This window comes from Panthera uncia, chromosome F2 (genome assembly GCF_023721935.1).
Source record: "Panthera uncia isolate 11264 chromosome F2, Puncia_PCG_1.0, whole genome shotgun sequence".
Taxonomy (NCBI): domain Eukaryota; kingdom Metazoa; phylum Chordata; class Mammalia; order Carnivora; family Felidae; genus Panthera; species Panthera uncia.
Genome location: NC_064812.1, coordinates 2,577,618 through 2,597,887, shown reverse-complemented (window position 1 = coordinate 2,597,887; position 20,270 = coordinate 2,577,618). Strand labels below are relative to the sequence as shown.

The 20,270-nt window shown below is 62.1% G+C and overlaps 1 protein-coding gene and 1 long non-coding RNA gene across 2 annotated transcripts; both read right to left on the bottom strand.

The window, feature by feature from the left end:
* Positions 1-6,921: 6,921 nt before the first annotated feature.
* On the bottom strand, positions 6,922-14,298 carry LOC125924370 (uncharacterized). Its single transcript, XR_007458359.1, has 3 exons — positions 14,116-14,298; positions 12,177-13,598; positions 6,922-11,482 (listed from the first exon to the last, which is right to left on the bottom strand). It is a non-coding gene; the product is annotated as an uncharacterized LOC125924370 (long non-coding RNA).
* Positions 14,299-16,360: 2,062 nt separating this feature from the next.
* Positions 16,361-17,437, bottom strand: GPR20 (G protein-coupled receptor 20). Its single transcript, XM_049633744.1, has one exon. The coding sequence runs from the start codon at positions 17,435-17,437 to the stop codon at positions 16,361-16,363; it is 1,077 nt and encodes a 358-aa protein (XP_049489701.1).
* Between the last annotated feature and the right edge of the window lie 2,833 nt (positions 17,438-20,270).

Genomic DNA, 20,270 nt, shown 5'->3' with positions numbered 1-20,270 from the left:
TCTAGTATCCTCTGACTTTCCAGACGCCTTAGTCTTTTAGCTGCTCGTTGAGAATTAAGTTGGGGGTAGGGGGGTTAAAAAAAAAATCACCTGCGGATACAGGTGGATCGCGGTGGGGAGGAGCCAAAGCCTGAGCGGCCCGTGGGCTGGAGGGGAGCGCGATGGCGGGCTGGGGGTTATTCTCCAGGACCCGCTGTCTGCCTCAAGTTCCAGAATTCATGCCACACGTCGGGCTTCATGCGCTCGGCTGATGCACAGGCGTGTGTCACCCCGCCCTCCCCACTGTCCTCCCTGCTCCACCCAACCTCTGCGGGCTGGGATTTTTGCGTCCAACTTCAAATGCATCAGACTTTATTCCATTTTCATTCCCCTGTCCTAGCAGTCTGTCGCCAGACTGGCCCTTTGGAGAAGAGGAAGTGGAGAATGGATCCACCCATCACCCACCGGAGAAGCGCTTGCTCGGTCTGCATGGCCCGCGTTGGACAGGGAGATGGGGATCGGGGCTCTGGCCGATCGCGGACAGGCTGTGCTGCAGCCAGGCTGTGGGCACAGGCAGAACCGGCTCAGAGTTTAGGGAAGGAGAAGGAGCCCCATGGACCTTTCCTCCTGTGCCTGTTGGCCAGGGGCACCTTCTTCACCCTCTGAGCTTTGTTTCTCCCATCCGTGATAGCAAGGGAATGGCACCCACCTGCCGGCTTGGCAGGGGCTCTGCAGAGGACCTGAATGGTCATGACCAGGCATGGGGACAAAGCAAGGGGGCCTGGAGGTAGGATGAGGAACAAGTGGGCTCTGAGCTGGCACCTGCTCTGGTCTCAGTGTCAGGGCTCTGCGGTAAGAGGGGTCATTGGGCTGTGATGATGTCCACAGCCCAGCTTCTGGACGGAGGTGTCGAGGGGGATGGGCAGGTGGCATGCCACTCTGGGAGACAGGCCAGTGCGTAGCAGAAATGAGAATTCATTATAAATTCCTGAAGCAGAGGGCAGTGCTTGGTCTAATAAGAAGGGTGGGAAGAGGGAAACCTGTCCAGAGGGCCTCATAATCTCCTTAACCAGCTTCCTGGTAACCTACCAGACAGTGGGGGCCATGACATGGGCCTCAGGGGCCTTTGTGGGGCTTTCCCTTCCCCTGAATGCAGTCACAGCACCTGAAACCCCATCCCTGGGGTCACTTGGCTTTGATCCTATGACACTCCTGGATTTTCCCGTGTTGGGCAAGCGTTCGTGAGCAGCTGCCAGCAGCTGACGGTTATTAAGGGTCCTGTGTGGCCGGCTTTGTTCTGAGGGTTTTGTTTTTTGTTTTGCATTATCTCTGATTTATGCAGAAAACAAATCCTCTCGACATCCCATTTACAGAGTAGGAAAGCAGTTCGGGGAGGTTAGGTTACTTGCCCAAGGTCACTGAGCTCCTGGGTGGCAGAAACAACATGGAACTCAGCGTACGTGCTCTGGGGGAGGGGGTGGGGGGGGGGGAGCACCTAGTTCATCTCTAGAACTCTCAGCCCAACCCTGGCGGGAGAAGCAAGACCCCGAAAACAGACTGAACGATGTGGGTTAGCCAGGCAGCTGGGATGGAGGAGGAGGAGAGCTGCACATCCCACAGTCCTGGATTCAAACTCTGCCATGGGTGAGCTGCGGACCCTCGGGCAAGTTACTTCACCTCTCTGAGTCTCAGTGTCCCCCTCTATCAAATGGGGTACTAAGATATCATTACAAAATAAGTTGGGGGAATTCAGTGGGGAAATCCTGCTAGAGCCTATTTATTTAGGTTGATGATAAGTAGTTGCACTAGACTTTATGTTGATTTCTAGCAAGGGGGAGGGCACGGAGCGGTGAGTGGAGTTCTGGGAGGCCAAAGTGGGGTCCTGGGCATCTGGGGGGCTGTGTCAGGGCCCACCTCCAGGTTTAAAGCCCTCCCTGTAAATTAGAACAAGGCTCCTTGGAGCAGATACAGACCCTGGGGCTCAAGGGCATAGCCCCTCAAAAGAGACCCAGTTCTCCTCTCTTCGAGGCCCAGAAGGATGGCATCTCCCCTCCACCCCTCCCCTATCCCTGAACCGGCCGGACCACGTGAGTGGTTCTGGCCAGTGGGTTTGTGAGCAGGGTCAAGGCTCAGAGCGTGACCAGGATCAAAGCTTGGCCTGTGACGGGGATCAAGGCTCAGTGTGTGACCGAGATCGGGGTTCATCCTATATACCAAGATCATAGCCAGTGTGTGACTGGAATCAGGGCTCAGTATGTGATCGACACGAGGATTCGGTGTGTACCAGGATCGGGGCCCAGCAAGTTAACAGATCAGAGCACTCCCTAAAGCTAGATATCTCAGAGAGGTCATCTCCAGTCGGCACAGGTGGGACAGGAGGCTAGATCCTCCCTGCCATGGGTGCACGCTCCCTGAGACCCCGTGGGGCAGGGGCAGCCGTGCTTTGGGTGTTTTCCTCGGACCTGTGTCTGTAACCCCTTGCCGGCAAGGATCTCGGCACGGGGATTACGGCACGAGTTCCCGCTCAGAGTCTGAGCCCTTTCCACTCGGTCAGCTGCCTTGCCCAGGTACTTGCCTCACCCGGCCCTACCCACAGATTCTTCCGGCTGCCTCCCCAGTCTCAGCCCTCACGCGTACGCCTGGGCCGTGATGTGGGCAGACTCAGCTGGAGGGAGTGCTCGGGGGACCCGGGAAGTATATGCACGTGTGTGCTCACATGTACCTGAACACCCATAAGCCAGCTTTGCGTAGAGAGACCAGAAGCTGCAGCACAGAGGGCTGGGCTGGGCTGGGCTGGGGCAGTGGTCCTCCGCCAAAGTGTGAGTCCAGTCTGTCGACTTGGTGCTGGGGAGTGGGGCCAGGAGAGGGTGTGAAGTGTCCTGTGGTCCAGTGGGCGTGACACCTGATGTGACCTTGGGCGGATCCTGTCACCTCTGGGCCTCGGTTTCCCTATTTGTAGCACGGGATAAGATAATAGCCCCTGCCCAGGAGTCTTGTGGAGATGAATGGTGTCCACACTGTCTATAGCCCGAACCCACATCCCTACTTGGGGCATCTTCACCTGGGAGCACACGCCGGAACCTTCCTCCCACACTCTGTCCCCGAGCCTTCGTGAACAGTTCCTGTGTTTAGGCCCTGTGTCAACCGTGGGGAGCAAGACACATCAGATGTGGGCCCATACCCTTGGAGCTCACAAGGCTCTGGGAGAGACGAGCGTGAACCTGGTTGGTGACCATCCAGCAGGTCCAAAGTTGTAATGGAGGCGAGGACAAGGTGCCGTGGTTGCTTGGGACATGGGAGCTGTCTGCGGTCAGAGAGGCCCGGAGTGGGAGAAAGCTCCCCAGACAAGATGGCTGAGTAAGGGGAAAGGGGAAGCTTTCCTTTCATCAGGGGAAAGGCATGTGAGGCAGAGGGAAGGGCAAGTGCAAAGGCACGGCGCAGAAGTAGAAGTCACTGGGGTAGAGCGTGGGGGAGATCAGGGAGCGCTGCATCAGCCAGGCAGTCCCTTCCTCCTCCTGCACTGGCCAGATGGAACCGGACTGAGTCCCTGCGACAGGGGGCCGACTGTAACACACCTCCCCAAGGCCTACTCTTTTCCTTCAGGGAGCAAGCTGAGCCCAGGGAGGGTACCAGTTCACCCCGGGTCACACAGCAGAAGAAGCTGAGCGCGATGGCGGGAGGCAGCGTCCCGGATCTGGCTTCAGCCTTGGGGTGACAACCCGATCAAGGCAGCTTCTTCCTTGTACTGCGGGCTCCAGGCTCAGACCTCGCTCAGAGCTCCCCAGCGCGGTCCCCAGGGCATCACGGTGTCATCACTAGCACGCCGGGGGGCTTCTGTGACCCTCCCGGGAGCTTTTCTGTTTTTGCAACGAGAGGCGACGCGTAAGCCAAGGGCGAGGACTCTCGGGCCCAAAAGTCCAGCTGGTCGTTGGCAGGATTTCCTGAGGCCCACGCGTGCCGGCGCCTGTTTACTCGCGGTTTCCACGTAGGAAACAACCCCCCCCCTCCTGCCCTCTGAGCGAGGCTTGCCTGGGCAGAGCAGAGGTGAGCCGAAAGGAGATACGGAGCACCCTCAGACGGGCGAACAATGGAGAAGTCTGTAATTAACATCTCAGCAGCACCGATAACGCCGATAACACCGATAACATCGCTTCCCTCCCAGCCTCTCCCAGTCCTGGTTTGTCCACTCTCCGCTCGTAGGTGACGTTGTTGTGCCCCGAGTCACACCTTGTTGAGGAGAGAGACACCACGCCCTGCCCTCTCTTTTCTGGGTCCCACTGTCTCTGCTGCGGAATGCCCGGGAGCTTTGGATTCGAAAGGCGATCGCACAGAGTTTGCTAAAAATAACGCTGTCAGACGTTGGTAAACTCGGCCTGCTTTTGTAGGTCTCAAGTCCTGGTCAAAATGGGAGGCGTGCCCCGAAGAATGTCACAGAACGTGAACTTTTTAATATCCCCTCGTCAGCCTGCAAAATGTGCTGGAAGACCCAGGTCCCTGGGTCCTGGTCTGGGTGGCCTGGGTGGCCTCACCGGTCTCCTGCCTCCAGCTCAGGGTGGGGAGAGGCAGAGGGTGGGCTCTGGGGCCAGCCGGAGCTGGGTTCCAATCCCCGAGCTGCACCTTTGGAGCTGACCCGCTGTGCGAGGGGCCCTGATTGTCCCTGTCACCGAACCCCGGGAGCCCTGTGTGCAAGGTGTGGTTCCACCTGCTTCATAGAGGGGGAGACGTGGGCTCGGCGTGGGCACTGCCGAGGCCCAGAGTGGGGTCTGAGCTACAGGCTGACCAGCCCCCAGCATCCCCGAAAGGCTGCCTGGAGCCCTTCCGCCTGCTCCCGCCCCCGCAAACCTCACCCCTGCCACCGCTGAGGATACGGACCGGACCGTGCTGGGCCTTCTGCTCGCCCAGCTCCCCCTTCCAGCCCAGGGAGGGCTGCAGGCCCAGGCCCACCTAGCTGCGAGGCCCTCGAGGGCAGGGGGACACGGAGCCGACGCGCTGTCCAGGGCTGGGGAATCTTGTTCTGTCTTTCTCGCCAATTCCTCGAGTGGGTTTCAGTCTCCTGGACCGCGGGGTCCCCAAGGTCCCCTGGCTTGGGGGTCTGGGGGCTACATGTCTCCTGGGTTTTTTTTTTTTTTTTTTTTTAGGTTCACTTACTTAGAGAGTACACGCACATGTGTGCATGCGTGCAAGCAGGGCAGGGGCAGAGGGAGAGGGAGAGAGAATCCCGGGCAGGCTCCATGGTCTCAGTGCAGAGCCTGATGTGACACCCAGAGATGACGGTGTTCTCATCACCATGAGAACATGACCTGAGCTGAAACCAGGAGTCAGACACTTAGGACTGAGCCACCCAGGCGCCCCCCTTCCTGAGCTTTTTTAAGATGAGGAACCATAGTGCGTCCTCGAGGGCACCCCAGGCCCAGAAGACCGAGCTGAAGCTGCCCTTGCAGTGGGGGGATGGGGCGTGGGTGGGAGTGGGGAGCTGGGTGGGGGGCAGGCGCCGGTTGGGGCCAGGAAGCAGCCTCCAGGTTAGTGGTGGCATTCTGGCTCCTCCAGGGGCAGAGCCGGGAGAGAACCTGAACCCTTGGGTTCCTCCCCTGCTCTGCCTCACCTTCCTGTCCTGCCTCCTCACAGGGCTTGACCAGGATCGCAGATGGCCCTGGGCACGGAGCCCCTTGACTCTATCAGGCGGGCGCCGATGCAGCACCGATGCAGGCGGCCGGTGGCTCCTCCTGCTCGCGGCACTACGGTCACTGGGCAAAGGGCTGCTCCCTGGCAGGCCACGGGCCGGCGGCCGTTGGCAGGGGCCTTGGTTCTCATCCATGAGTCAGCGGCCATGGGAACATTAATTTATTTGAGTGGTTGGCCGGGCTGAGGCCTTGGAACACAAGAAGGCTCTGCCAAGGTGGGGTCAAGGGCACTAGGGTGCGTGCCGGGAAGACACCTGGTCGATGTCCCTAGGGTGTGCTGGGCGCCAGACCCTGTGCCCGGCCCTGGGACAGGGGAGCCTGGCCACGCAGAGCCGGGCCCAGGGAGCAGCAGGCCGGGGAGGGAGTGTGCTGGGCCCGGGGTGGGCGGGCGGGCAGGGTTCTGGGCTTGCGTGGGCCCCGAGGGAGCTGGCGCTTTCCCTGCCAGAAGAGGCAAAGGCAGAGTGCGGTCCAAGATGCGGGGGAGTGGAGGTACCCGAGGGGCTGGAAGAGGCAGGGCATTCGCCCCCGGAGCCTGTGAGAGAACCTGTCCTGCTGGCCTTGATCTCAGGACATCTGACCTCCACGCCCGGGAGACGAGAACATGCGTGCTCGTCGTTTCAACCCGATGAATTTGTGGAATAGGAATGTGCTACACCACAGTCTCACAGGAGACTAAGACAGGTTTTCCGGGGCCAGAAGCTGGCCATATGGAGCAGGGCTAGGTCAGGCCCATCCCAGAACCCTCAGTGGTGGTCACTGGGAGCCCTTGGCTGGCCGCCACCCACAGGCATGGCCACCTGAGATGGGTGGGCTTGGGGTCAGACAGGCATGGGCCTGTGACCCCGCCCCCCCCCCACCCTGCCAGGGCACACCCAGGCTCTTCTGAAGGTAAACTGCCCATGGCACTGCCTGCCCTAGAGGCACTGGGGACCCTACGGGATGGCAGGGGTGGGGGTGATGCCAGAAGTCAGTGGAGTCCACTGGCCAGTCTCTAGGATCCTTTAGGATCTCCCCGAAACCTCCAGAGCCAACGGGGAGGGTCCCTGTGACAGCACTCTCCGCGATGCCCTGGGGTGGTTTGTGTTCCTCTCGCCTCAGTGAGCAAGCCACTTGGCTTAACTTTTGGTTAATCCCTTCAACCATCCTGTGGGCTGTCGTCACCCCTGCTTTTAATTAATTAATTAATTTTTATTATTAAAAGCATTTTTTGAAGCATTTATTCATTTTTGAGAGACAGAGAGTGACAGAGCGTGAGCGGCGAAGGGGCAGAGAGAGAGGGAGACACAGATTCCGAAGCAGGCTCCAGGCTCCGAGCCGTCAGCACAGGGCCCGACACGGGGCTCGAACTCACGGACGGCGAGATCACGACCTGAGCCGAAGTCGGACGTTGGACCGACTGAGCCCCCCAGGTGCCCTTATTGTCACCCCTGATGCTTAGGGACTTTTTCAGTAGGTTTTTTATTGAGGTGAAATTCGCATAACACAAAATTAACCATGCTAAAGTGAACAAGTCAGCGGCCACCTCCGTCTCATTCCAGAGCATCTTCACACCCCCGAAAAGGACGACCCCGGCCCGGCAAGCGGCCACCCTTTCCCTCCCCGCAGCCTCTGGCAACCTCTCCTGTGAGCTCCGTCTCCGCGGATTCGCCTGTTCTGGACGCGTTGCAGAAACGGAACCACGAGCTCTGTGGCCTTTTGTATCTGGCCACAGATACGCTGTCACGCAGCCTCACGGTCTCCAGGTTGGCCCTGCTGTGGCACCTGTCAGGGCTCCTCCGTGCCTTTCATGGCTGATACTTCACAGCGTGGTGGTTTCCCTGCTCGCCGGCCGACCGTCGTCCGGGCTGTCTCCTCCTGTGGCTGCGGTGACCCGTCAGCGGAAGCAGGGAGCGGAGGGTCGGTCTGGAGCCCAGGGCCAGTGCGGGTCGGAGCTGGGGTCCGAACTCCTCTTTCTGGGGTCCTTGCTGTGCTCTCTCCTGCTCTGTGCTCCAGGCCGGTCCTCCCCGGGGGGCCTGGGCGCCTGGACGTGGTGGCTCCTGCCCCCAGCGGGCCGGGCTGGCGAGGAGTCGGCCGGGGATGTGCCAGGGCCCTGCAGGCTGCAGGAGCTCAGGAGACATTCTGCAGGTGACCTTCCTGCCTGAGGTTCCCAAATTGGCAGGGTCTACAATCCCAAGTGGCCAGGACCGTTCAGTCTGAAGATTCTCCCACACGAAGCTTCCTAGGCTCCCGGAGACAGGGTCCTGAGCAGGACACAGGTCCCCACCCCATGCTCCCCAAGGGCGGACATACCCATAGAGCCTCAGCAGCCCCGCCAGGGCCTGGGGCAGCTGCCACCACACGCTGAGGCGAGGTCTGTTGGCCCCCACCTCCTGCAAACAGCGTCCATCTCAAACCCTCTCTCCCTCCTGGCCTCCCGTCCTGCGCCCCCTCTACATCCACAGGCTTTCCCTGACACCCCACCCCCACCCCGGCAAGGCCCCTGGACAGCTGGGAAGGGTCTGGAAAGGAGGATCCTGCAGGGAGGGTCCCCCAGGGAGGGCCCCCCAGGGCTGCCCTACGGGGAGGGTCTCAGAGCAGGGAGAGGTGGCAGGGTCTGGGGCTCTCTCCAGAGGGGTGGGGGAGGCTGCCCAGCTTCTTGGTCAGCAGCAGAGAGCCTGTAGGAGGATGGAGGCCCCTGCGGGTCCCCTCTGGTTCCAGGAGGACCCCAGAGGGCTGGCTTGCCGGAGGAGCTGTGACACCCTGCACCCCAGCCGTCCCTCGCCTGCCGACCTTGTCCTCCGTGAGCCAACGCCCCTGGGTCAGCCCTCCGGATAGGTGACGAAGTAGGGGGCGAGGTGGGTGCAGGGTGGCCAGGGAGGGGCCACGGGGCCCACCAGGGCTGTCACCATGGCAACGGGGAGGCTCATCTGCGGGCAGGGCAGCAGCAGCGGGGCGGCTTCCCGGCAGGCAGCGATGAGATCATTCATGTGGGTAAATGCTTCTTGTCCCCTTCCCCTGACATCTTTTGGGACTCGGTCCCACTTCATCTGGAAAAGGGGGCTTGGAACCGGAGCCGTGTGTGTGTGCCCCTGGGCTCCCCGGGGAGGGGAGGGGAGCGGAGGGGAGGGGAGGGGAGGGCTCGGCCTGCCCCTGCCCCATCCAGGGGGTCCGTGCTGCTCCCACTGGAAGACGGATTCTGTCTCTGTGCCTCGTGCCCCCTACCCGTCCTCCCACCGTGGCCTGGGAGGGGGGAGTCCTCTGTGGGAAAGGACGAGCCCTGGGCCTGGAAATAGCTAAGTGTGGACAGAAATAACCCTGGCCTCAAAAAAAGAACATGGAAAATTAAATAGGGAACATTAGCGTTTGCCTGGCACTTTCCACAGCCATTATCTCATTGGGAGGTGGTGTTTTATCCTCATTCTATAGACAAGGGAACTGAGGGCCAGAGAGAGGGAAGTGACCTGCCTGAGGGCCAGGCTTTTGGCCCCCGGGCTTGCCGTCGCTGGCCTGCACCTCCATACCTCCGAGCCTCGACCCCCACAGCGTCTGCTGCTGGAGATGCCCTCACTTGTTTCTCTGAGAGGCAAACTCCTATTCGTCCTTCAAAACCCAGCTAAGCGTGACTTCCTCTGGAAAGCCTGCCCCAGCCCTCCGGCAGTGTGGACCGCTGCCAGGACCTTGCCACGCTGGATTAGAGACAGGGACCAAGGCGGGGACTGTGCCTCACTCCTTGCGGCATCCTCCAATCTTACGCCAGGTGGCAGAGCAGGTCCCCGTAAATGCTTGTTGAATGACTGATCGACGGACCATTCTCACCGACGGGTGAGTGGTTGTAAGTTCAAGGTGTGCCCCTCTCCCTGCATTTTCATTGCAACAACCTAAGGAGTTAGCGGGCCTCTCCAGGAATCCAGGCGCTGGGCAGAGCTGGCCGGAGCTGGCCTTGTGCCTGCCCCACTCGGGCCAGGCTGCCCACCACAGCTGAGCTGAGGTGGGGGCTGCCGCCTGGCCCAGTGCAGACCGCGGTGTAGACGGGTGGTGGGCAGACGGAGACGGTGCCAGCCCGGCTGTCGGGCCGGGGGCTGCCGGGCGCTGTCTCCCTGTGTCCAGTAGACAGGGTCTGTCCCCCTCCGCCTGACTGGAGAGGCCGGGGAGCCCTGAGTAACTTCTATCCAGCCCAGTCTCCCCCGGCATCCATCTGTCTGTCTGTCTCCCGCTTCCTCGCGGCCTGGCTTTGGGGCGTTGCCAACGCTGCGGTTGGAAAAGCACAGTACTGCTTGTCAGGACATCCCAGCCCTCGGGTGTGTTTCTCTCTCCCGCCCACACAGCGGGCTCCACTGCCAGGCTGTGTGACTCAGGGCAGCTGTCTGGCCCTCTCTGGACTCACGAGATAGTGAATGAGGCTCCTGGCCTGGGGACCACGTATGGCCTTAGGAGGTTCAGCTCCCCTGAATCACGGGCGGGATGCAGGCTGTGTAGCAGGGAGAGGACGCAGTGTCTGGGGAACGGGGGCCAGGCCCACAGAGCCTACCATCCTGCGTGTCCTAGAGACACAGCCCCCTCCCTGCGGGGGGGTGGGGGGGTGGGGAGGTGCTGGCTCAGCAGCCGCCCTGTCCCCTCTGTGGCCCCCTCACCTAGCCTCCCCTGTGTTAGGTAGGGAGATCGGGGACCGGGGCGAGGGGCTTCCTGGAAGGTGCCCGAGTCAGAGGGACCAGGGGCTTCTCGACTCAGTGCCGAGCTTCTCCCCGGCTGGGTCAGGAAGCTGCAGCCCCTCCAGGCAGCCTTCCAGTGTTGCCGACTCTGGGGCCGTCCCTCTGAAGGTCAGGTGGCAGAGGTGAATCCGGAGGGTCGCTGCCGGCCCGCCCCGGTCCAGCGGGTGGTGGACACCTCGGCTGCCTCTCCCGGGCCAGCAGCGCCACCTGGTGGCCCCAGGCCCCATACACACTTGTCCCTCTGGCGTTCCCAGCGGATCCACTGGAGGAGCTGGGGCCAGTCTGGGAGGGGCTCACTCAAGACCCCTGGCAGAACCCAGGGGGGAATCCCGCCCCCAGGCCTGAGCCCAGGATGTGCCCCCTGATCCCTGAGCCTTTCTCACTGCTCCCCTGCCTACCACGTGTGCGTGTCCCGGGGAGGCTCAAGGATAGGGCTTAACCCAGAAGAATGGGGGCGGGGGGCGGGGGGCAGGGCAGGTGTCCTGTAGGGAGAGAAACCCGCAGATTACCTGTGGCGCAGGGAAGGGGCAGGACGCTGTGGAGTGAAAGAATGTGCTGGAGCCTTCCTGGGGGAGGCCTCACGTCCTTCATGAGCTTAATTTAATCACTAGTCGGGGAGTGCTGAGCACCATGGGAAGAAATGAACACACACATACGTGCAGTTACGCACATACACGTAGACACACAACACTCGCACACACACTATACAAATACGTGCACACGCATATACGTACATGCAGCACACATGTAACATGCACGCATGTAAATACACAACACACACACATGTACACGCACATGTACAAACACATAACACAGCACACACGTATACACACACACATGAACACATAACACGCACGTTAGCGTTTCATTCTCACAACTGCACCTAAAGGTAGAGGGTGTCAATTACCCCCTTGACAGAAGAGGAAACTGAGGCCAGAACGGCACATGGCTCACGCAAGGTTGGGGAAGCCGATGCGGCCGAAGGGACCTGGCCTGGCTGGGACGCGGGTTGCCTGCCTGGGCCCTGACCCGGGAGGCGTGTCCTGGTCCGGGCTGGGCTGTGACACCCTCCGCGTGGGCCTCTAGTGCTCGGGCCTCGGGAGCTGCTCCCATACCTGCCCGCGTGGCCTTGCTCTGGAGAGGACAGGTGGGAGCAGGGCTCAGACCCCTGGGCCTCACCCCCCACAGACTAAGCTTGACCTTTAACCGCCCCTGACCCCGGATGCCACCAGAGGTGCCCATAGGGTGGGTGGGGCGGGAAGACCCTCACAGGTCCCAGGGCCCCTCCGTGAAGCAGGTCTCAGAAGCCACTGATACAGCCTGGACGCTTGGGGTGCAGAGGGGGTCAGATGCCCTTTGTCCCCCACAGTCCCCAGACATGAAGGTCTGTGGCACCCTGTGACACGCTGGGGACGGACGTGCGTCTGGGTCCCGATAATTCAGTGCAGGACAGCTGACCGTGCCCTGGCTCACCCCTCCCGCCACACTTGTGCCCCCCACCCCGCTTCTGTCTGGGACCCCCGTTGGAGCCCTCACTCTGGCATACGGCGCCCTGGGAAGGCCTTCCTGGCTTGGAATACGACTGCGGACCCCATGCCTTGTGAGCCACCTCTCTGCTCGGCACATCCCCTCTCCCCAGTCACGGCCTGGAATCTGAGGGGCAGTTGGGGGGGGTAGTTTATAAACACATACAGTGCTTCTCCCATTTAAGTCCTTTCTGTTAACTAGACCCCAGGATCTAACTAACCCCAGGCTGGGAAGCCGGATCACAGCTGAGGAGTTAGAGGCCCAGAGAGGGGCAGGGATGCGGCACTCGGAGGGACCCTACCTTGCCAGGCTCCCCAGCTCCTCCTACGCCGCCTCTGGAGCAGGGCCAGGGCACTGTCTGGCCTGGGGCACCTGCCGTCTGGGCGGGAGGCTCCTGCTCACGGACAGTGGGGCCGAGGCTGAGAGGGGGCCCGGAGCTGGTGTGGGGGTTGGGGGGGGGGCGGAGAGCTGGGCTCAGAGCACTGAGCGTGGTCCCAGTGTGTGGGCTTGTGTCCCCTCACCCGCTGGGCCTGTCTCTTCATCTGCAACATGGGGGTGAAATGTCCTGGCCCCACCAGCCTGCCGAGGCTCCGGGGGTACTCGATGCTTGAAAAGCTCCTGGTACCACAACCTCAAGGAGAGGCCCAGCCAGGAGTAGGGGGGAGCCAGGTGGGCCAGGTGAGGATGGGGAGGGAAGGGCCCGGAGCTTCCTCTTCCAGAAAGCCCTCCTGGATGCCCCTGCCTGGCTGGTCCCACTTGCAGCGGTAGAGGACGCGGAGCACCCCAGCTGTGCCACCAGGCTTTGGACTCCCAGGAAGGGGGTGGGGGCTGCAGTGTCCCTGAGGGCTCAGCAAGGGGCCAAGCCTGATGGTCGGGGAGGGGCCCCGTCCTGAGGGATGGCTGGGCCATGTGGTCTGTCTTAGGGAGGCATGGTAGGGATTCCGGCAGGCTGGCCCCAGGGCCAGAGGAGGGGAAGGGACCTGAGAGGTGGACAGTCCCGGCTGGTGCTGGGCAGACACTGAAAAAAAAGGGAGCCCGATGGGGGAGAGGCTGCCAGCGTGGGGGAGGGGCCTGACGGGGAGGTCTGGGGAGGCTCCGAGGGGCAGGTGGTCACGTGGAAATGGGGGGCAGCGTGGTGACATGACACGGCAGGGAGAGTGAGGCTGGGGGAGCTGTTTCCCCAGGCCTGCCCCCCCTCTTTCCCTCTCCGGTCCACTTTTTGGCCGGCTCTCCTCCTCCCTCCTGTGCCAGGCCACACCCTCCTTTCACAGCTCTCCTGGCTCCTGCCACGGTCAGAGGGTGGGGGTGGCCTTGGCCCCGGAACCAGGCAGGACTGGGTGGAGAATGCTAGTTCCATTACAGCTCCAAGCCTCAGTTTCCTCCTCTGTGAATTGGGTGCACAGACCCTGTCGGTGGGTTGGTGGGGGTGTGCTGCCTCCAGAGGAGGGGAGGGAGGGGAGAAGGCAGAGGGCCCGGGAGTGCAGGGTCTGATCCCGGGCGTCAGGGGGGACATCCATCACCCACAGGGCCCTCCACGCCTGCCCCAGGCACCAGAGGCCCCAGGAAGCTGGGGGCAGGCGCCGCAGAGACATTTTCTGCTATTAATGGACTTTAATCTAAACAGGCCCTAATATTTACCTCCAGCTGCCTCCGGCCTCAGAGGGTGCCAGACAGCAGAGTGATGAGCCCCATCCAGCCACGCTTCTTCCCGTCCAGTGCTCCCCTGGGCAGAGGACAGAGACTAGGCCGTGCGAGGCAGGAGCTGGGTGCCCAGAGGCCCAGGATGGAGCCCCATCCTGGATGCCCAGAGCCTCCGTTTCCCCATCTGCAAACTGGGGATGACAATCCCCACCTCCCAGGCCTCTGGGCAGGTTCAGAGAACAGGTTAAGTCGGTGGCACTTTGTAAGCCCACAGGCAGTGCCATGGCCCCCCTCCCGCTCAGCTGTCTGCCAACTGCCCCCCGTCCCCCCCACCCCCTAGACGGCACCTCGGTGACACGATGGCATGCTGTCGGGCATGCTGGCTGCCCTGCCCGCATCCTCCCCCTCCCCCTGCACAGGCAGGTTTGGCACCAGGAAGGGGCGAGGACCCATCATTCTGCTGGTCTGCGCCCCAGTCCCAGCTACTGTGCTCACAACCTGCCCACAATTGTGCCATCTGTGCTCCTTCCGTCCCGCCCTTCCCAGGGCTCGGGGCCCCCAAACCTGCCCGCAGGACGGAGGGCTCCCCACACGCTCACCACCGCGGCCTGCCTGTCCACGGGAGCGGGAGTGGGGTGGGGGCACGGGTGGGCCCCTGCGTGGGTCCGAGCCCACGGCAACCGCTGCCTGCCCCCTGCTCACTGAGCTGAGGGCACGAAGGGAATAAACAGGTTTAATTCAGGAGACAAGGACTTCTCGTTGAGGAGATTGTTTACATCAGATATAAATACACACGCCATCTCATGTCACTTGGGCTTCTTGAAAATCTGGGAAGGCAGGCCACAGGGAGGGGGTGCAGAGATCCCACACCGGGTCCCTATGGGAACAAGGACAGTCGGGGTCTGCCTCCAGAGACCCCTGGGCCTCAGTCCTGACAAAGAGGCCAGGGTGGGAGGGAGCCAGACATCAGGAGGGGGAATCAAGCCTTTGAGAGAGCTGTGGGGACCCAGACAAGGTCCTGGGGGGTGACTCCCCAGCCCCCTATCCTCCAGCTGCGGTGGAGACTGGGGGAAACTGAGGCACATCTAGAGAGAGTTCTACATGGGGGGGCCAGCAGACTGAGCTCTCAGAGGTGCAAGGGCAGCTCCCCATCCCGGCCCCAGCTGCAGAAGACACGTGGTCACCCTCTCCAGTTGGAGCGGCGGAGGGCTCCCCTGCACCCTGGGTGTCCCTGAGAGACCCAGGGTGGATGTTGGGATGTCAGGCACGGGGACAAGGGGAGGGGGCTTAGACACCTTCCTGGATTTGGACCCCAGTGCTGTCCATGGGCACTTCCATCCATAGATGGTGGGGAGTAATGAGACAAAGCCATGAGGCAGGGCGGGACCTGGTCCCAGTTTTCCCAGATTCACGTTTGCTCACCTACCTTAAGAGACCCCTCCTCCTAGAGGAAGGCCTTGTTCCAGGACGATTGCAACTCCTCCACCCCCAAGCACAGTGGTCAGTTAGTGTCAGTCAGTCAGTCACTCTTTAGCATGAATTAGAATGGGAACCGGGGGCTGCTGCCCCTGCAGGAAGAGAGCCCGCAGGTGGTGCTGCACTGGGGCAAACACTGGCCCTCCCTCCTCCACTGCGTGACGGTCCAGGCACCAGATGCTGTTAGAGCTTCTCGGCCTGAAAACCCACCCTCGGGTCAGCATCGCTCTTGCCAGGTGCTTCTTGGCAGACAGCGAGCTCCCAGATCCCTCCTCTGTCTCTGTAGCTCCCGCTCTGGGTCAAGCAGGAGAGAGGCTCCTGGACTGTGCCCGGCACCCAGTCGGGGCCAAGGATGGGGCTGGTTATGATGCTGACCGCCACGCCCACTGCTGCTCAAGCATCCGGGCCCAGGAAGCAGCCCTGGGTGGGAGCCCGGGACTTCCTGGGCCTCCGGCAGGAAGGCTGTGGGCTGACATGTCCCGGGGCAGGAGGAGTCGTCCACACGGGGCTCCACAAAGGGTTGGTAAAGACAGTGCCGGCCTTGCAGTGCCCAGAACTCACTCTGTGACCCTGGCCAGGCCTTTCCCTCTTTGAACCTCAGTTTTCTCATCTGTAACATGGGGATATAGATGGCCTTCCTGGCTCCCACGCGGGCCTCCTCCCTCCCAGGGCCCTGAACTTGGGGGACCAGGTACTCTGCCTGGAGCCACTGAACATGTAGGACTTCTCTCTGTAAAGAAGGGCAGATCTGGGGCCCAGGGTCCGTCTCACCCTATGTCAGTGGCTGTGGCTGAGGTGGGGCCTGGTGCCTGAAGGTGCCCAACAGGCCCCTGCCCCTATAGCAGTCTATAAAGGACCCAGGGAGCTTGGCCGCTCAACAGAAAGCAGGTGGAGGCAATCCTGGCATCTGGCTCAGAGGAGGCCGTCAGAGGCCCAAGCGGGGGGGGGGGGGGGGGGGAGGGGGGGGGGGGGAAGAGAGGAAAGGGAACCTCTCTGCAATTCCTAGTACCTAAAAACATCTCTGTCCCTGTTTCTGAGGAATCCCTCACAGGGTGAACGTGCACCAGGAGAGAAGCAGCTCCTGGCTACCCCTCTGAGTCTTTGCTGGACGCAGCATACACCCCGGACGGTAGGTAAACGGTCAGCCTTAGACGGCCCCTCCGGGGCTGCGGCAGACATCGCTAATCAACCACGGCACTGAGCAGTGCGCCGGGCACAGCCATCACCAATCGATCCAGGTGAAGCCGATCCCACCCCCACCCCGCCACCCCCGCCCCCACCCCCAGGGCAAGCGGACGTCTGTGCCGTCCTCGACCCGGCCTGCCCAGTCCAGTCCTGGCCTTCGGTCCCCTTGCAGAGTCCTGCCCACTAAGCCTCTGGCCCGTTAGCCAGGTCCTGGGTGAAGGCGCCGGGGCCGGGGCCCGGGATGTGCTTGCGGCCCAAGGCTCGCGAGCTCCTCTGCATGCCGACCACGGTGCTGCCATGGAGCTCGCGCTCCGCCCCGCGCCGGCGGAAGAGGCCTCGGACGGTGGCCTGGAAGCCGCTGGTGACAAAGCAGTAGACGATGGGGTCCATGCAGCTGTTGAGGCTGCTGAGGGTCACGGCCACGTGGTAGGCCACGAGGCTGGCGTGGCTCGGCACCTCGGGCCACAGCGCCACGGCCACCTGGCGGGCGTGGAAGGGCGTGAAGCAGACGAGGAAGATGACGAGCACGGTCAGCAGCAGCTGCATGGCCCGCACGCGCCGCTGGCGGCCCTGGCGCAGGAGGCCCGGCCGTGACAGCGCGCACACGATGCGGCCCGTGAACACGCTGATGACCAGCAGGGGCAGCAGGAACTCCAGGACGGTCAGCGCGAAGACGCGGCAGCAAGGCCCGCCGCCGGCTCTCACGCCCAGCACGGACAGGGTCACGGCGCCGGCCGCCAGCCACACGAAGGCGCACACGGCCCGGGCGCAGGCAGGCTGGCGCCAGCGGCGGGAGCCGTCGGGCTGCACGATGGCCAGGTAGCGGTCGACGCAGATGCAGGTGAGGAACAGGATGGAGCAGTGCATGTTGAGGAAGTAGCCGAAGACGTGGGGGAGGGCGCAGCGCAGGCAGCCGCGCGCGCCGTAGAAGACGGCGAAGCGCGTGGGCAGGGACAGCCCCACCAGCAGGTCGGTCACCACCAGGTTGATGGTGTAGACGACCGAGGGCGTCTTGGCCTGCGTGCGGCAGCAGAAGACGTACAGCGCTAGTCCGTTGAGCACCAGCCCCGCCAGGAAGATGACGCCGTGCACCGCGATCAGGGCCAGCCACAGGCCCGGGAAGGCGGCGTGCAGCTCCTCGTCCAGCAGGGCGAACAGGTGGAACAGGGGCACCTCGGGCACGCTGACGTTGGCCGCCGCCGCCGCCGTGGCGTTGGGGGCCGCGGGGGCCCAGGGCCCCGTGGGAGACGCGGCGGGCATGACGGCGGCCAGCGCACGCCCTGGGCCTGGAAGGAAGGAGCGGGGTGGGTGACCTTTGGGCAACTGGAGCCCCGCCTGCAGGCTGGTGCCGCTCGGCTTGCCTGCCCACCGAGGCCCCCAGCTTTCCCGGGTTTGTGCCTTTTCCTGGCCTGGCCCTCAAATGCCTGCCTTCTTCTGCTCTCCATGTGGCCCCGGCGCCTGCCAGGGCAGAGCTTGGGCGGAATGTTAATGCTCTGAGCCTACTTCTCCGTGCAGCAGGAAGTATAAATCCCGGCTGGGCAGGACCGGCCTAGGACCAAGAGGGAAGAGGAAGGCTGTGGCACCAGGAAGCTGTGGGGCCCCGTGTTTGGTGCTCCTCCCTTACTCGCTGTGCGGCCTCGGGAAAGTCACTTAACCTGTCTGTGCCTCCCGTGCTAACCTGCGCGGCTGGCGTTGTGGAGCTGCTAGGAGGGTTAACTGAGCACCGCAGCAGCACCCAGCGCATCGTTTGTGCTAGAAAAACCACAGTGTGAGCTGCTGCTGGATAAACCACAGTTCTGCCCAACGGAGCCTGGCCCGCGACAGCCCCGCCTGGCTGGCCCCCCACCCCCGCACCCCTGCATCACAGATCGGGTCCTCCCGGCCACCCATCTGTTCTCACCTCTTCCGAGGCTGGTAGCGGGGCCGATGGCCAGGGCTAGGGTGCTCATAAGGAACCTCGCCCAAGGGCCAGCCCCCTGGACTCCCCGCTTCCCTCCCAGCCCTGAGACGTGAGCACCCTTGCTGGCTCAGGGTGACTCCCCGGGGCCTGAGCCTGGAGCCAGGTCCCGGCAGCAGTGGGGCGGGTGTTAGTTAAATAAACGCCGCGCTCCCTGCAGCCGTAAAGGGCCGCCCACTCTGTTTATGTTCCTGTGGGGCTGTGTTTAACTTGTTGAGATTTATCTCTATTTATACATGAAGGGTTAACAGGCCCCCCGCCCTCATCCCAGGCTGGGCTGATGCTCCAAATAAGGACATTTCTGGCTTTTTCAGGAGAAAGGAGAGGGCTTTGGGGAGAAGCAGGAGGAAGGGTGGGGACGTGGAACATCCTGGGCGCGCAGTGGGCCCTCCCCCTCCTGAAGGGGAAGGGAAGACACGCCACTGACCTGGTGGCCGACGCAAGTGTGCCATCTGCTGTGAGCAGGCCGGACACTGCCCACTCGCTCTGGTTGCCTGCCTGGCCTTGGGCAACAGGCTCGCTCTGGCAGCTTCAGCCCTGTGGACTGGGGGTGCTGAGTTCTGCCTGCGGGTGGTGGGGGGGCAGACGCAGCAGAGGAGTCCTTGCTAGCTAAGGCTCGGGCTCCAGTGTGGCCTGGGGGGAGGACCGGGCAGGGCAGATGGCCACCACTGTCCTCGGGCTCAGAGAGGTACGCACCTGCCTGAGGTCACCCGGCTGTGCCTCTGCCTCTGGGACCCCCACCCTGGGCATCTGCTGACCCCCAAGGCTGCTGGGAAGAGTCATGTGCTGCCCAGGTGCATGGCCACACCTACCACCCACCCACACACACACACACACACACACACACACGGTCCTTCTGGGCTGGGCTGCCCTCTGTTTGGTGCCCCCGGGCCCTAACTCACAGGGTTGATGGATGTGTTTGTCAAATGATAACTCAGGCAGACGGGGAGCACGGAGAGCACGAGGGACATCTAGGGCAGGGAGAGACCTTCCGGGGGCATGACGGGGAGCGAGGGCAGGCCATGAGGCCAGGGCATGGGGCTGGGAACCTGGAGTCTCAGGGCAGCGGGGGGCCCCGGAATGTCCCCAAGAAGGAGAAGGATGCTGCCCAGCTTGTCCCTCTACTCTGAAAAAAACTGAGCCTTGGCAAAACGGAGCCGTGCTGGGAGCTGGCCCCGGGGACACACGGCAAACAGTTTTTTGGATTCCCTTCCACATGCCTTCTGGTTTTCCAATGTGTCTGCACTAAGTTCGAGTTAGTGTCACAGGCAGAGACAAATAATAAACACTACAGAACATTTCCTCTGGGAGATAGTCCCAGGATGATGCCGGCTCCGGGGATCCTGCCCTTCCAGGAAACTCCCCAGGGCCAGCCTCACATGCTGGCCAGCAAGCTCAAGGTGCTGGAGGGTCCAGGCCAGGGCGGTGGGCCTGGCGCCCCCACAATAGGGGGATCGACAGGTGCTCAGGATGCCCCGGAGGCCTGACACGTGAGGAGAGATGTCTGCAAGGCACACTGTGATTCCCAGCTCCAGGAGTCTGAACCCTGATCCCAAACAAAGCTGAGCCCTGATGTCAGCCGCACACTGAACCCAAACTGGTTACACGCTGAGCCATGATCCCCGTGACATGATGAAACTTGATCCTGCCATACTGGAGCCCTGATCCAGATCCTACTCTGAGCTCTGTTCCTGGTCACACACCAAATCTTGACTCCAGTGACACAATTAACCTCAATCCCTATTACACTCCGAGCCCTGATCCTAGTTATACTCTGAGCCCTGACCCCGGGCACACGCTGAGCCCTGATCTTGGTCACACGTTAAGTCCTTACTCAGTTCACATCTTTTTAAGCTAAAAACAATTTTTTATATATAGACACATATAGAGAGAGCACAAGCGGGGAGAGGGGCAGAGGGAGAGAGAGGGAATCCCAAGCAGGCTCCACCTTAGCACGGAGCCTGACACAGGGCTCGATCCCGTGACCCTGGGATCATGACCTGAGCTGAAATCAAGAATTGGATGGTCAACCAGCTAAGCCACCTAGTCACCCCCCAGGTCACACACTGAGCCCTGACTCTGGTCACATGCTGAGCCCTGACCCTGGTGACATGCTGGGCCCTGACGATGGTCACA